Here is a 15,632-nt window from a genome sequence, read left to right on the forward strand (position 1 = left end):
TTCAGCGTTCGGGTCCATAAATATGTATCCCATGCGTGTTTGTGTCGCCTCAAAAAAAAAAAAACTCTGAGCCCGAAACGAAACACAAACAGAAGCGGAAAACCATCGACTGTGACACTGTCATAAAATTATATCCAATGTCAGGCAGGTGGGTGGTAGTGGTAGTGGTAATGGTAGTGGTAGTTCGGTGTAAAAGTCGCAGGATGGAGAAAAGCTTTTCTTTGGGGCGCTGGGATCTATAAATAGACTTTCGGATGGCTACGTGTTTAAAACAAATTGCGAAATACCGCAACAAAGGCCAAGGCGAGCTGCAGGCCCAAGAAGGATACCCGTTTGATGACGTTAGTTGTTGGTTGTCGGCAGGAAGCCCCAGGACGAAAAGTGGGTGGACCGGTGGGTGGCGGGCTGACAAGGCTGCTGCGGATGGGCGCCACGTCATCATCGTCATCGTCGCCATCCACGTGGCTGCGTCTTTACATAAGCATGACCTCACCTTGGCTGTTATTTCTCGTTTTCATTTCCCCCCCAGCAGCTATTTTATTCAACGTGTTTACTCCGGCCACCTTTTTTGCTCAGTGTATTTGCCTAGGCGGCTGCATTATTTATGCTTACACAAGTCAAATGTCGCATATGCCTGAAAATGCATGTCCTTGAGAGGCGGGTCGCGAAGGATGAGGGGCGTGGCCGGGCTAGACTTGGCAGCCCCCTGTCACTCAGTGGCTTAAGGACTTTGCTGGCAGTCCTGCAGCCTGTTGCTTCGCTCACCGAGCAAAACTTTTGGCCACAAACTTTTTAGTCAACCCCGAAATGCCTGCAAGCAAATTGCAATTAAAGTGGGAGAAAGCTGGTAAGTTTTCCACAAAATGCAACAGTTCGGGTTGAAGAGAAATTGAGGGATGTTCGATATGTTATTGGTAGAAAAGGGCATAGCACATCTTCAATAATAAGTGAAAAAATTAAAAATATGAATAAATAGAACCAAAACTCTATAATTTTAATTTCTAACAAACCAAAATTTTGAAAGATTTAATTATAATAATTAACCTTAAAAAAAAATAGGATAAAAAACATCTGCAAATCTCAAAAACAAAATAATGCTCCTTAGCTAAATGTGTCGACCAAATTTGCAAACTGTGGGAAATACCATGTTGTCATAATAATAATGAGCAGCCCAAGGAAAGTCATAAAAAATCCAATTCCCTATGAAATGCCCTGAATATTTCCGTCCTCAAAGTAAATGTCGGCGGGGGATGCGTGATTGGGCCAACTTAAATTCACGTGCTACCCGCTGTTATGGCCATAAACCGCATTGTGAAATGCCGTACCACATGTCGTATACGCAATGCTTTATTTGGGCCAATTTTGCGTTGCGAGGGCGGTGATAGAGGCAATAAGAGAGGGGGCGTGGCTCGGGCCAAGGGCAAACAGCGACTTGGCGACGCGCGCGTGCTTAGTTTTATATTGTTTTATTCCCTTCAGAATTTTTGTGTAGCGCTCGAATGCCTCACTAATTCAGATTTCCCCTTGGTAACTCGAATGCTTGAATATTTGCAAAATGCAAGGGTTTGCAGATGTTTGCAATTGGCAAGGTCACAGTCACGGGCTGTCCTTTTCATTTCGCCCCCCCATTTACCCAGCCAACGTGACGTATGCGTAATAAATAAGACTTGCGGCATTCGGCGCTAAGGACAATAGTATTGGCTCCTGATACCGGCTCTACCCGTACAAATACACACCCCTTCACATACACACCACACACACACACACACACACACACACACACACACACACACACACAGTCCGCCTTCAGCGGCAAAGCCGAAGTGGCTATACTGGAGGACTCGGTGCAAGTGGAAATCCGCGACCTGGACGAGATGACCACCTGCGAGGACGTACTACAGGCAGTCTACGCTGAGGAGGAATGCGATATCCCGGCGGGCGCTGCACCTAGGATGCGAAAGGCCTATGGCGGAACCCAAACGGCGACGGTTCACCTTAGACAAGAGCATGCACAGCGGATCCTCGACAAGGGGAAAATCAGGGTAGGGTGGGTAATCTGCCGCATAAGGCAGAAAATGGAGCCCAGGCGATGTTATAAATGCATGGGAATAGGCCACATCTCTGCCAGATGCCCAGCGTCGGAGGCAATAGCCAAAAACACGCAGGAATCCTGCTTCAGATGTGGCAAGGATGGGCACAAGTACAGAACTTGTACCCAGGACAAGCCGAAATGTATCATCTGCACAAGACGAGGAATAACTGGAGGAGATGCCGAACACTCGACCCTCAGTAGGATGTGTCCTGAGTACCGGAAAGCTCTGAATTGTATACAGCATGGTTAAGGTTTTACAGATTAACCTAAACCATTGCAGAGCGGCGCAGGACCTACTAACCCAGACGGCAATCGAACAGCAGGCTGATGTGGCAATACTCAGCGAACCCTACAAGGCCAAACACGAAGGCGTATGGCAGCATAGCGCGGACGGTAGGGCAGCTATTTGGAGCTGCGGGCAGCCTTCTGGACACCTTTCGCAAAGGGCATCCAGGGCGGGATATACCAGAGCGATGTTCAGAGAACTAACAATATACAGCTGTTACATTGCCCCGAGCGTACGCATTAGCGAGTTCAGAACAATAATGCAGGAGATAGCTGACGACGCACGCGGCAGATCACCAATCCTAATCGCAGGTGATTTCAACGCATGGTCCACAACATGGGGCAGCGCTAGTACGACACAGAGGGGAACCATCCTCCTTGAGGCGTTGGCTTCGCTAAATGTTTGCCTACTCAACGAAGGGAACAGACCAACCTTTAGCAAGTCAGGTCGGGAATCGATTATCGATTTGACCTTCGCTAGCCCAGAACTGGCACGGAACTGCGCATGGAGGGTGTCAGACATCTACACTCACAGCGACCACGCGCTGATCATCACCCAGACAAGCCCCAGATTGGCCTCCCCCAGCAGTCGCCTAACGTCCTACAAAGCGCACACCCTTAACACAGTGGCCCTCCTAGCACACATGGAAGGCGTCTGCGTTACAGGAGACGCTAACACCTGCGCGAATAACTTAGCCGATAGAGTTATGGCGGCGTGCGATGCCTCCATGGAAAAAGCCACGAAAGGTGGTAATGGGCGTAGACCAGTTCCGTGGTGGAACGAGGAGATAGACGGAGCGAGGAGAGACTGCCTAGCGGCCCGACGCAGGTGTCAGAGAAGCAGAGGACGCGTAAACCATGAGCTGTGCGAAGCAACCTATAGGGCCAAGAGAAAGGTGCTGAAAAACGCGATCAAAGCCAGCAAGGCCAGATGCTTCCAGGAGCTGTGCGAAGCTGCGGATGCAGAACCATTCGGGTCAGCATACAAGATGGTCATGGGTAAGCTCAACAGGCAGCCGACCCCTACTGACCACCTGCAGCTTGGCAACATAGTGGCTACTTTGTTCCCCACACAGCCGCCCCATACCTGGCAAGCTACCGGATTAGGCGATACCGTACTCACTAGCGAAGCTGAAGTACTGGCAGCACTAAGGAAAACCAAGGTTGGAAAAGCCCCTGGTCCCGATGGCATTCCCAATGCTGCGCTGCACACAATAGTGGCATCTTACCCGGCTATATTCACGGAAATGTATAACAAGTGTCTCATCCAACGAACCTTCCCCACAGTATGGAAGCGGCAGAGATTAGTGCTCATCCCAAAACCGGGCAAGACGAACGAGGACGCTTCCTCATACAGACCCCTGTGTATGCTAAATACGATGGGTAAGATATTCGAGCGCATAATATGCACCCACCTCGAAAAGGAGCTCGACGAACTCGGAGCTTTTTCGGACCACCAGTTTGGTTTCCGGAAGAAAAGAAGCACCATTGACGCGATCCGAGCGGTCACCCTACTGGCTGCTAAGGCAATCGAAGGAGAAAGGTGGATAGGCGGCTCAAAAGAGTACTGCCTCGTCTGCACTCTGGATGTCAAGAATGCATTTAACTCTGCCAACTGGAACCTTGTCCTGCGAGCGCTTCGTCTCATGGGAATCTCTGACTACCTTACCGACCTCGTAGCGGATTACTTCAAGGACAGAGTGCTCACATACTCCTCTGACGTCGGTGAGCATGAGTACCAGGTGACAGGTGGAGTACCTCAAGGCTCAGTCCTGGGCCCGATTCTGTGGAACGCCATGTACGACGGGATCCTAAGGCAGCCACTACCCGAAGGATGCACCGTAGTGGGCTTTGCGGACGACATAGCGCTGGTAACAGTAGCGAAAACCCTCGAAGAGGCCACGGCAATGTGCAGCCTCTCCATAGACACCCTTATGAGCTGGCTCGCAGACAACGGGCTATCGCTTGCCGAGCACAAAACGGAGGCAGTGCTCATTAGCAGCAGGAAGATTGTTGAGAAGGCAACAATTCGAGTCGGTACAACTCTAATAGCATCAAGCGACGCAATTAAGTACCTAGGGGTAATGATCGATCACAGGTTATCGTTCAAGACCCACCTAGCGTATGCAGCAGCCAAAGCATCCAGATCGACGGCATCCATCTCAAGGATGATGGCCAACACACGAGGACCAAAGCAGCACAGCAGAAGGATCATAGCCTCAGTGGTGACCTCGACCATCCTGTACGCCGCGCCCATATGGGCCGAAGCCATGAAGACCGCAACATATAGTCGCCAGTGCAAAGCTGTCTACAGACGCTGCGCACTGCGCATCACAAGCAGCTTCTGCACGGTGTCAGAGGAAGCCGCGCTAGTGATAGCCGGTACAATACCGATAGACCTCCTGGCGGCAGAACGAAGGACAGGAAGCACAGGAAGTAGGACCCAGCGCAGCAGCACGATAGAGGCTTGGCAAAGGAGGTGGAACAGTGCGAGCACAGGACGGTGGACGCACAGGCTAATTCCCAGTCTAATCCCTTGGCTGCAGAGAAGACACGGGCAGGTAGACTTCTACCTCACACAGATGATCTCCGGGCACGGATGCTACAAAGAATACCTGTACAGGTTCAAGCACGAGCCGAACCCCTGCTGCGACCACTGCGGCACAGCAAGCATTGAAGACGCGGAGCACGCATTCTTCATCTGCCCCCTATACGCGAGGAACCGAGCCGAAGCTGAAGCAAGAACCGAGCGTTTCCTGACAGTGGATAACGTTATCAATTGCATGCTGGAAAACCAGAGGAATTGGGATGCGGTAGCCAACCTGGCTGCTGGCATCCTGAAGGACTTAAGGCGTCGAGAGCAGAGTCGACGCAACTAGCAATAAGGACGAGCGGCAACCTGACCGCCATCCGTCCCGCGAAGTATAGCTTTGCGGCGGTCCCGCGGGAACGGATCTTTTCAACCTCTTCCTCTTATGCCCTTTGTATATTCTGTATATATTTAAGCTTTTCTTAATAAAAAAAAAAAAAAAAAAAAACACACACACACACACACACACACACACACACACACACACACACACACACACACACAATCAAGCACTGGAACAATCGATCAATAAAAAAAAAACCCAACACGAAATTCGTTTCAATGCTGCGACTTGACATTCAGCCAAGGCGTCCATTGTGGCAGTGGCAATAGCAAAGCCAGTCGGGCAATCAATACGGCAATGCATCAATTTGTCATCCCCGCCATGGCTCCTGTTCGCTCCGCGGTTGTTGTTGCCGTCTCAAATGCAGCAACTTGTTTATTTGTTGCTGTTATTTGCTGTCTGATTGATAAGCACAAGGGAAATGAATAGAGCCAATGGCCAAAGGGGGTGGAACGCGGGATCATGACGGTGCGGTTTTGATGCACATACAGGGAGAAAAAAAATATTAAACAATTAATCTATGTGGAATAAAAAAACTAATAGAAATAATAGTAATTGCAAATTTTCCAGGACACTTAAAATAATGCAATACTATTTTTTTTTGGTCGCGTTTAACTTTCCTTATCAATTTGGTCATCTTACAAATATTAATTGTAATTTTTGTCTTAAAAATAAATGCCATTGTCTCTAATTTGGATAAAATTGAGTTTAAACTTATGTCACAAATTTATTTTATTTTAGACATTTTGTAAATAAATTTCGTAATAAAATATTATGGCTCACTCATTGTTATAAAAGATTATTATAGCTCTTGATTTGGATTATAAAAAATTTAAAATAAAACTAATTGTGACAGCACCTGTTTCTTTTGTGAAAACATCAAAAATACCGTTTAAAATTGGACACACTAACTTTAGATTTTAAAGCTTAATTGAAAAACCTAAATAACCGATTTAATGTGACATGTCATGTTTTGTGATTGTAATCACCTAAACTTTTTATATTGAGTATAGTAAAATAATAAACTTAAAAAAATAAATTCCTAGCGTTATAGAAATATATAAAGTTGCAAATAATTTAATAGCTATAAAATAAATTCCATTATTTTTTCTCCGTGCACACAAGGCTTATCCGTCGCCTTGTTACTTTTATTTCATTTGCAATTTATTGGCTCAATGTGCAAACTGACGCTGAAAGAGCTGCCAAGTCTGGTCGGGATTGAGACGGAAGCTCTGAGGACGGTTTGACATTTAACCAATTTGCTCGCAGCAGCTGCCAATGCACACTTATTAACGTGTGTATCTGAGAGCCAGTTTGTATCGTATCTGTATCTGTATCCGTATCCGTTCGTTGGAGGAAAACGCTACTCTTCGAGGGTCGCAATAAGGACTTGAGAAGGGAAATGAGGGAATAGCCCCGCTCACTGGCGGCAATTAGTTGGCACTAGCCCAGGGCCACGCCCATCATAAATATATAAATCAAGGCGGTCACAGCCCACAACTAATTAGACGATGGCCAGGACAAACAGAAAGTTGCGATTTGTGTGTGCGTGAGAGGAGGTGAAAGGAAACGCGGGAATTTGGGAAAAACAGTGGGTGGTTAAAATAGGGAAGGGCGGAAAATTGAGAGCGGAAAAACAGGGAGTGGTGGAGAATTTAGGCTGAGTGGGTGTGCCCATTTAGGCCGGCCATCGACCAGCGCTTGTTTTGTTTTTCCTTTGGCAGTTTTGGTTAAAATGTTTTCTTTTCATTTGGCTAAATGCTGTTTTTGTGGGTGCGAAACCAATTATGATAGTTTTATGGGGTATATGAGACTTTTCATTTAAAATCTCACTTGAAAATTATTTAAATATTTTAAGCAATACTCAATATGTTATATTTAATAATAAGCCAAAACAATTTGTATAGTTCTTCCAAGGGTATTTGTTAGTCAGCACTACACAATAATATCTGTATATATGTGCGCTGTTTAAATGTTGTTGGTATATTTAAATATAGCAACGCTTTTTGTTTGCCTCATATGTTTTGCCAGCTATTTGTTGTCAAACCTAAAAGCCGCTAAAAAACCGCCTCACTCTTACTTTCCAAAATTTCTTTTCTGAGTAGGTACCACATTATTAAAACCATTTGACATTTGCAGACACGTTGTGGTCATAAATCAAGAAAGCTATAAATTTCTGAATATGTTTGATTGTAAAATTCTTTAGATGGAATGTTTGAAAAACAGAAATTAATTACTGAAAATTGATTTTTTTAAAACTCACTCAGTGTTAAATGAGACAACTACATAAATGTTTTAATTTAAGTGTTCTAAAGTGTAAAAATAATCGTTATGACTAATTAAAAATGTATTTATTTTTTTTGTTTATGTTTATTAGTTATTATCATTGTCGTATAAAGTGCAATATTATGCAATGAATAAAAAATTCTTCGACTTAAGCACTCAAGTAATATACCTATGAATATTTTTAAATAAATGATATAGCAAATTTGTTAAGAACTCTTTAAGTTCTCAGAGGAAAAAAAAAAGTTTGCTCCTGTTTGAGCTCTTGTTTAGTTCAAGGATACAGTCCTCAAACATTTACAACCAGTAGGCCACTCTCGAATTTCCCCCACTCTCGTATGCAAATGTGTGGGCAGCAGCCGTTGCGGCATTTTGCTTCCTTTATCGGGCTAATTGAATACGTGTGTCGAAACACAAAACGGCAAAGAATGGATGGTGGACAATCCACACGTCACAACTCATAAAAGCATGGCAAAAAGCGAGAGCAGCGTCATTTGGCATGTAAATTAGACTACGGGCCAGCCTTGAAGTATGCTATGGAAATTGCACTTGAGTGCCGGTCATGCAGTGAATGTTGCATGTTGCTCGTTGCACGTTGCACGTCGCTAGTTGCTGCTGCTTGCTTGGGGTCTTGTTTTAGGTTTCTGGATGCCGGCTGTTCATGTGTGAAAAATGGCAAGTGTGTCACCGCCCACATGCCCGCGTCAATTGCATTATTCAGAAACTATGCAGAATGAACAAAAGCCACTCGGAAAAAAGCGAGAGATTGTGGCATGTTTTGGTCAGAAAAAGAGGCACAGAGCGGTGGGCGACCCTACCCGACCCGGCCCGACCCTTAATTATGCAAAAGACGGCAACGACCTTGAAGCTGCCAATTGCAGCACACGTAATTAAAGACGAGCAACGAAGCGCAACTCAATACAACGCGTTTTTGTTACAGTTTTTACTCGGACAAAAGAACTTAAAGGTGGCTTGAAACATTTCTAACAATTTAAATTATAAAAAGGCTTAATAAGTCTCTTAAAAAATGACTCAAGAACTCTCTTTGATCTTCTGAAACAAATTTTAATTTTAACATGACTTTTTAATAAGGTAACAGGTAACAAAAAAATAAATTACAGGACCTTCAATTCTTATCTTAATAAGAAACAAATCCAAAATATAAGTCTCAACTGACGAATATTTTTGGTCCTTATTTCTATAGATACTTAAGAAGCCTTAAGTATATTTTAAGCTAAAAAGAACTGTCTCCTTGGTGACTTTAAACCTGTTTAGTGTATAAGCCAGTTTCATAGGCTCTATACCAAATGAACTACCCTGCAATTAACTGAATTAATTAAATAATACACCGACAGACCACTGTACTGGCCCAGCTATTTCGCAGCCCTTTGGGACAACGTGTGAAATTTCCCATTGTGTGATCGATAAAATGGCCGTGTGTGAGGGTAAAGGGCTTGTGGTGGGGGTGTCGGTGTGTTGTGGATTGTGCGGTGTTGTCGCGTCCTTGAAGGCAAATTTACGACAAAATAAACAACTTGGCAGCGAAAGAGTCCAGGCCTGAGTCCTCGCCGATAAGGATAAGGATATGGGCTCTCGTTTGGCGCGAAATTTTATGACGCAGCAAAAGTTATCGACGGCTGCCAAAAGACAAATTGCCTATAAAACGACAAAGTCAATAAAAACGAAAGAAAAAAACGACGAGGCGTGTAACGTGTGACCGAGTTACAGATACATAATCTTGGCTGATGCAGGCTTCATATATGTGTATCCTGTCAATCCTGTATGCTACACATAAATTGAAATTTTCGCAAACGAAATTTGCGTGGAAAATGATGCGCTGAGCTCGAGCTTTTCAGTATTTGCGCAAAGTCTTTGGCTTTGGCTAATCCCCAACGAATGCTGCCGTTCTTTGCATTGAGCTTTTCAACTGAAATTCGTTGGTTTTTTGCTCAACTTTGCCTATTTTCGTATCTCTACATCAGCACCGAACGGCGGCACATAAAGGAGAGGAGAAATACAGCACAGCATTTCCGATTGGAGAAGCACGGAGAAGAGTGCACGTGAAAAAATACTGTCAAAAAATACATTATAAACAAATACTTATCATACGAGTTTAATGATGAAACAAACATCTAGAAGAAAACGCGAATAAAATATTTCGATTTAAAATCTTTAGAAAACTATTAGATATCTTATCATAGCTAAATTAACATTTTTTAGTGTATGTGTTCAGTTTTCAATTTTTATTAAAACAAACCAAAAACTATTGGTACTTAATTTCATCATCAATTTCATCAAAACAAACCAAAAACAATTGGTACTTAATTTCATCAACATTTAATAATCACGTGAATAAAATACATTTCAGAACGTTGAATACTTTCAGGGATTTTTAAAAGGTTGTAATAGCTACCTATTTTATTCTTTAAAGGCATTACAAATTTTATTTTTAAAAATTCGATAAGTCTTTTGAGACACACCCGAAATTCCTAAATATATAAACTGTGAATCTAATTTATTCCAGTGTTTCCTAGCACTTTTCCTTTTAACCATTACTTCTAGTGTTTCGCTCTTTTCGGGGTTGTTTATGTTTTGCTTCGCTCTTTCCCTCAGACTCCCAGATTCTTCCCATATATGCTATTTTTTTTTGTGTTGAGGTAGGATGCGTCTGGAGCAAAGCTCGACTTGATGCTCCACACCCAAGATACTCACCTTAGACGGGACATCCTGTTGAGAAGTGGGCCTTGACATTGATCCGATTTCCAGTTTAGCGTTTAATTATTAAGTAATTTATTTGGTTTTTGTATATTAAGTATATTTATTACATTTTGTCTTGAACACTTTGTCTTTATCACTTTGTTTGCTAACTCTTTGGCTGCAACAGGCAAGAACTGTAAAATATCTAGATGAATGTGGGCTTATGACATGTTTATCTAACCAAAGTCGGCCGTCCTCAAAGAAACGTTAAGCAGCCTTTGATCACTAATAAATCAATCAAATAATATTTTAATTCATGCATTTGGTGGTGTTAAATTAAATGGATTTTTTTCAGATAAGATAATTTTGAGGGGGTAGAATTTATGGCTTTGCTGCCGTGAAATATTTTAATTTTCTGGCTTGTAAATATATCTTTTAAACGTTGTCACTTTGCACTGTTGTATTTTTTTATTTGTGTAATTCAATTTTTGGTTCACATGCAATTTTTATTTTACTTGTTGGCTTTTCCGTGGCTGCTGATTCTGCTTAGCCTTCAACACACATACAGACGCAGGCGCCTCTACACAGATACACACATGTACGCACAGGACCCTCTCACAGACATGTGCGCAGGTGTGTGCCTTGATTTTTCAATTATCGTCTAGCTCGTTATTTCCACAACTTAATTGAATGCACTCTGGACTTGGAATTTTTAATTTTTCCATTTATGATTGGTGGGACAAACAAAAAGATTAAGGATGAACAAACTTTTCGTTTTTGGGCCAGCTGAAAATTGTGTTTGCTGGCCGAGTGTGTTGGTGTGTGTGTGTTGGTTTGGATGGGTGTGTTGGTGTTGTGTCTGTCCGTGTGACTATGAGTGTGTTTCCACCGTTTCCAACAACAACAACCACTGAACGCGCTGCTGCTGCTGCCGCTGAATCTTTTCGATGCGTGCGTAGGTGCGACGCGCTCACTGTCTAACGTGCAACTGTTATTCCTCTTTTCCATCGCTTTTCTCAGCCACTGAGAAAACTCGGCCAACAGAGCAAGAGAGAGCGAGAGAGAGTGGAGCTGGAAAGCAGCAACAGGAAGAGCGAGAGCGAGAGCAAAAGCGAAAGCTTTCGCCAGCTGAAAGCTTTGCGGCGCACATGGCGGATTGTTTATATTTGTGGCAGGTAAAAATAGCACTGCATATTTTTAGGCACCGCTAACAAGAATGCGCCACTGCGCATGCCCCAACATCCGTTGCCATAGGCCTGGTTAAATTAATTAATTTATCTACTGCTCCAATCTGCATGTTGGCAATTTATTTTGCCAGCTTCAAGTTTTCTGCGGCAACATTTTGAAGTGATTCAAATTTATTTTTAATTTTACATACAATTTATTCTTGAACAGATATCATTCGGTAAAGTTTCAAGACTTTGTCAAACAAATAAATTTTCACACTACAAAACATTTAAGATTTAAGAAGTTAAGATTTAGCATTTATAAACGAAAACAAATTTATTAGGCTTTTTTTTTTGCTTTTTAAATTTACTACCAAATTTATAAACGAAAACAAATTTATGAGCTTTTTTTTTTTGCTTTTTAAATTTACTACCAAAATGATTGTTTAATAAACTTGATAGAAATTTGTCTTCAGTTGGCATGTATTCGCCGACTTAGGCTTTAGTTATTAATCCTCTCCAGTACTTGGCTCTGCATCGTTAACGTTCAGTGAAAGTTCTGCCACTTGCTGATCATCAGCCAACGTATGCCGCAGAGGATACAGGTGGTCCATGTGTTCTATGAATGGACGGATGCCCTCTGGATTCTTCATATATTTGGCGACGCTAAGGATAATATGTCGGTAGATCTGGTGGTCTCTGTATGCCGCATTCGGTCGCCGTTTTTGAGGGGGCCTTTTGGAGTAGGAATATAAAATGGTACATATACTTTCTGAATAGAATTTTAAAATTGGTTTTCGTACCGTTCCTGGGCTCGCTGAATCAGCCGTCGACGTCGCACTGTCTCCGTCCGGCGGCAACGTTCACAGTATGCAAAATATGCGCAAACGAGGATTACCACTGCGGACAAGGTATAAATGAGCCAACTCCAGCTGAGGAAACTGCATGAAATAAGGGATATAATAATCTGGGTGGCACTGCTATCCCCGCACTCTTACGTCACAAATGTTGCATTCAAGTCCTTCCAAATGGGCGATACCTGATCGATCTGGTGCGTCTTCACCTCGCTCCTCCAGAATGCGAATTGATACATTATTGGCCTGGTCGTCTGACGGTTAACTACCTTCTGAAGTCTGGAAAAAAAATTTTGATTTCAAATAAAATGTGTGTGTGTGTCGATATATGTTTTTGGCGCTTTCTAATCTAAAATGGTTTTTTAGATATTTGAAAACTTTGAGTGCTTAAGAAAAGCAGTATAGAAAACTAGATTGCAATTAAGATAAGTTGCTCAGAAGATATTGTTCCAAATTTAAAATACAATTATTAAACAACTATTTTCGTTACGGAATTTAGTTGGTTTTTTTTTCAGACTTCACTAACTTACAATAGAAGCTATTTTTTAATAAGTAGTAATTAAATTATTCCCTCATTAATGCGAAGTATGATCAATGCATCACCATGATCACTATGCTGCTTATCCTTAACAACCTGGAAGCTACGGCTTAATAAGGCCTCAAGGTTGCCGATCGTCGAACAGTCTACGATCGATTGCTCGGCCGGATCATCATTTGACTATTTCAAGTTTGCAAGTTGGCAACTTGGCGATTTTCGCTTTTGTCTACAAGCTGCAATTTGCAATGGCAACTCGTGCGCTTCCGTCAACAATCGCCTCGGAAAAGCGTGAGCATATAAATTATGGGGTTGGGGAATGCTGACAGTGTCAAAAGAACATTTCAGGGAATTTGTTGGAAAATTTGCCTGGCGCTTGACACATTCGCTTCGGATTTATGGCCATGTCTCTTGGCCACAGTTTGAATTCCTCACATTTTCCCCTTTGTCTTCGCCTTTTCGCCCCACCAAGTGTCACTGCACATTGCCCCAATTGAGGCACGATCGTACGTTTGCTGGTCACGCGACCCCACCCCATGTTCGAATTCAAACCCCAATCGAAAACCCAAACCAAACCCAGATGCGAAGCATGGATAATGCCTGACAGAGCAAGCGAAAAGTAACGATTTTACGGCCAAGAATCAAACAAATGTGCTGACACATCGATAACATCAAAACGACTAAATTTTATTTTGAGTTAAATATACATATTTCAAGCAATACATTTAAAGATTTCATGTCTTAGGTTTATTTATAGCTACTTAAATTTTATTTGTTGATCATTTAATTGCTTTTATTCTGCACCACTTCCATTTATTAAAGATTATCCTGTAGTGGTTGACTTTCATTTATGTTTAGTTTTTATCTTTACTATATTTAATTGCTAAAACTTACTTTATGGGTAATTAAAGGGCCATATAAACTAATATAATTTTTATTATTGCATAACTCTTTTTAGTAAAATAATCTTTATAGACTTCACCTTTTAATGGTATACTTTTCCGTTTATAAAAAAGATTATTTCTAACTTTTATGTAGTCAAAAAGCATGGGTTTTTTCATACACTCCACTAAACTAGATTGTCTAAAACTAAATCAATTCCACGCTTACTCCCACCTGAAGCCTTTAAAGACGATACAATTTGGCTGAATGCTGTAGCTCATCAAACGGCTGTCAAATTACCTAAACACTCTATGAAAAGACTCTAATGCCGATATGCTGCAACTGATGAAAATTGTCGCGATAATGACGATGACGGCGATGACGATGACGATGGGAACCCACACGAAATGCTAATGAATTGTTATCAGTTAATTGTCTGAGCGGGGTACCTGGCTTTGTTATCAGCTTTTATGCTTTATTCGAATACGAACTCGAATTCGATTTGGGAACGCCGCGTGGGTGTTCCCTAAAGTCCCCACTCAAGTGGCTACTAATAGCCCAATAAATTGTGATAGTCGGCGAAGAGGAAACCCAAGAAACATACATAATAATAATAAAAGAAGACCGTACCTTTGTGCAGCTAAGCGAACTGTCAATGGCTGTGGCACATTGTTCGATTTATGACCATTCTGCCGGCCAGAGAATGTGCAACCAGTTTATGGGATGCCGAAAGCCCCAATGCTGGATGTTTCACCGCGCAGGCGCAAATCCTTTTGACATGTCCAATGTGCTCAGCTCAGCGTTTAGACAGTGGGCAGCTATTCCTTTGCCAATGGCTAATAGTATATGGCAATGCACTTGAAAAAATATATATTATAATTGCCAAAATGTTGAATAAAAGTTTTATATAACCAAAGTTATAAAGGAATAACTTTTAGAACATTTCATGCTGAGTTAACTAAAGTTTACAAATTTATGTTCTACGTTTTGTTATTAATTGTAATTTTGATTTACCAATTTTGTTTGTAGCAATATAAAATAGTACATACAAAAATGTAAGAAAATAGTTTCAACGTGAGTTGATATAAGAATGTTTATAAAATTTAAAATTAGTATAATTGATTTATTTTGAAATTAAGTTGTCACTTTGATTTCTATAAGTCAAATTTAAAATTATCCCAAGAAGCTGTTTTTAATATTTTAAAATAAGTAGTAATTTTTGAAGAGGAAAGAAAAATACATTTGTTTGGTCTTATATTAATAATATTAAGCCAGATGAATTGCAAATAAAATTGTATTTTATAAAAAAGGGGAACCAAATTGACTTTAAATATATAAATGAGTTTTTTCCTGACCTGCCTTTATACAGTATTTAAGTCATGTCTCTTTAAATGGATAAAGACCGAATCGTGTTTTTCGAGTGTGGTTGACAGTAGCACTCTTATGATGACAACGACAGATCCAGCACCCGATATGGACAAAAGGGCTGCAAACGAGTTCTCCGCTCTCGGATTCTCCATGTGAAAGATCAGCGAGCCGTGCACTAAACTGGCTGCCCGGCGGCGGTGGGTAAATATTTAACTTAACAACTTGCCACCAACCGGAGAAGAAGCAACAAAAGCAGCATTGGCTGCAAGAACAACAACGACGGACCATAAAAAGCATAAACCGCAAACTCCAAATAGTTTGGACAAGGTGGTGGAGCGGGGGCGCGGCCTGTTCCCTGTTGCCATATAAACAAAACAGCTGTAACGCACTCAAAAACCAGCCAACGACCAGCCGAGGGCATACCTGCCCACTGTACCGCCCACCACCCACCACCCCCTCAAGTTCTTCCGCCTGGGGAGCTCATCCCGATCCTCTGTTGCATCAAACAAAGGAAGCCAACTTCTGCCCCATCGGTCC

At 42.1% G+C, this 15,632-nt stretch overlaps 1 protein-coding gene across 1 annotated transcript; it reads right to left on the bottom strand.

Moving 5' to 3' along the window:
* Positions 1 to 11,928: 11,928 nt before the first annotated feature.
* LOC128257391 (uncharacterized) lies at positions 11,929 to 12,652 on the bottom strand. The gene is made up of 3 exons (XM_052988389.1): positions 12,455 to 12,652; positions 12,260 to 12,397; positions 11,929 to 12,191 (listed from the first exon to the last, which is right to left on the bottom strand). Exons 1-3 carry the CDS (start codon positions 12,547 to 12,549, stop codon positions 11,966 to 11,968), a joined length of 459 nt encoding a protein of 152 aa, XP_052844349.1. The 5' UTR covers positions 12,550 to 12,652; the 3' UTR covers positions 11,929 to 11,965.
* Positions 12,653 to 15,632: the final 2,980 nt, after the last annotated feature.

The sequence above is a fragment of the Drosophila gunungcola genome, assembly GCF_025200985.1.
Source record: "Drosophila gunungcola strain Sukarami chromosome 3L unlocalized genomic scaffold, Dgunungcola_SK_2 000002F, whole genome shotgun sequence".
Classification (NCBI taxonomy): domain Eukaryota; kingdom Metazoa; phylum Arthropoda; class Insecta; order Diptera; family Drosophilidae; genus Drosophila; species Drosophila gunungcola.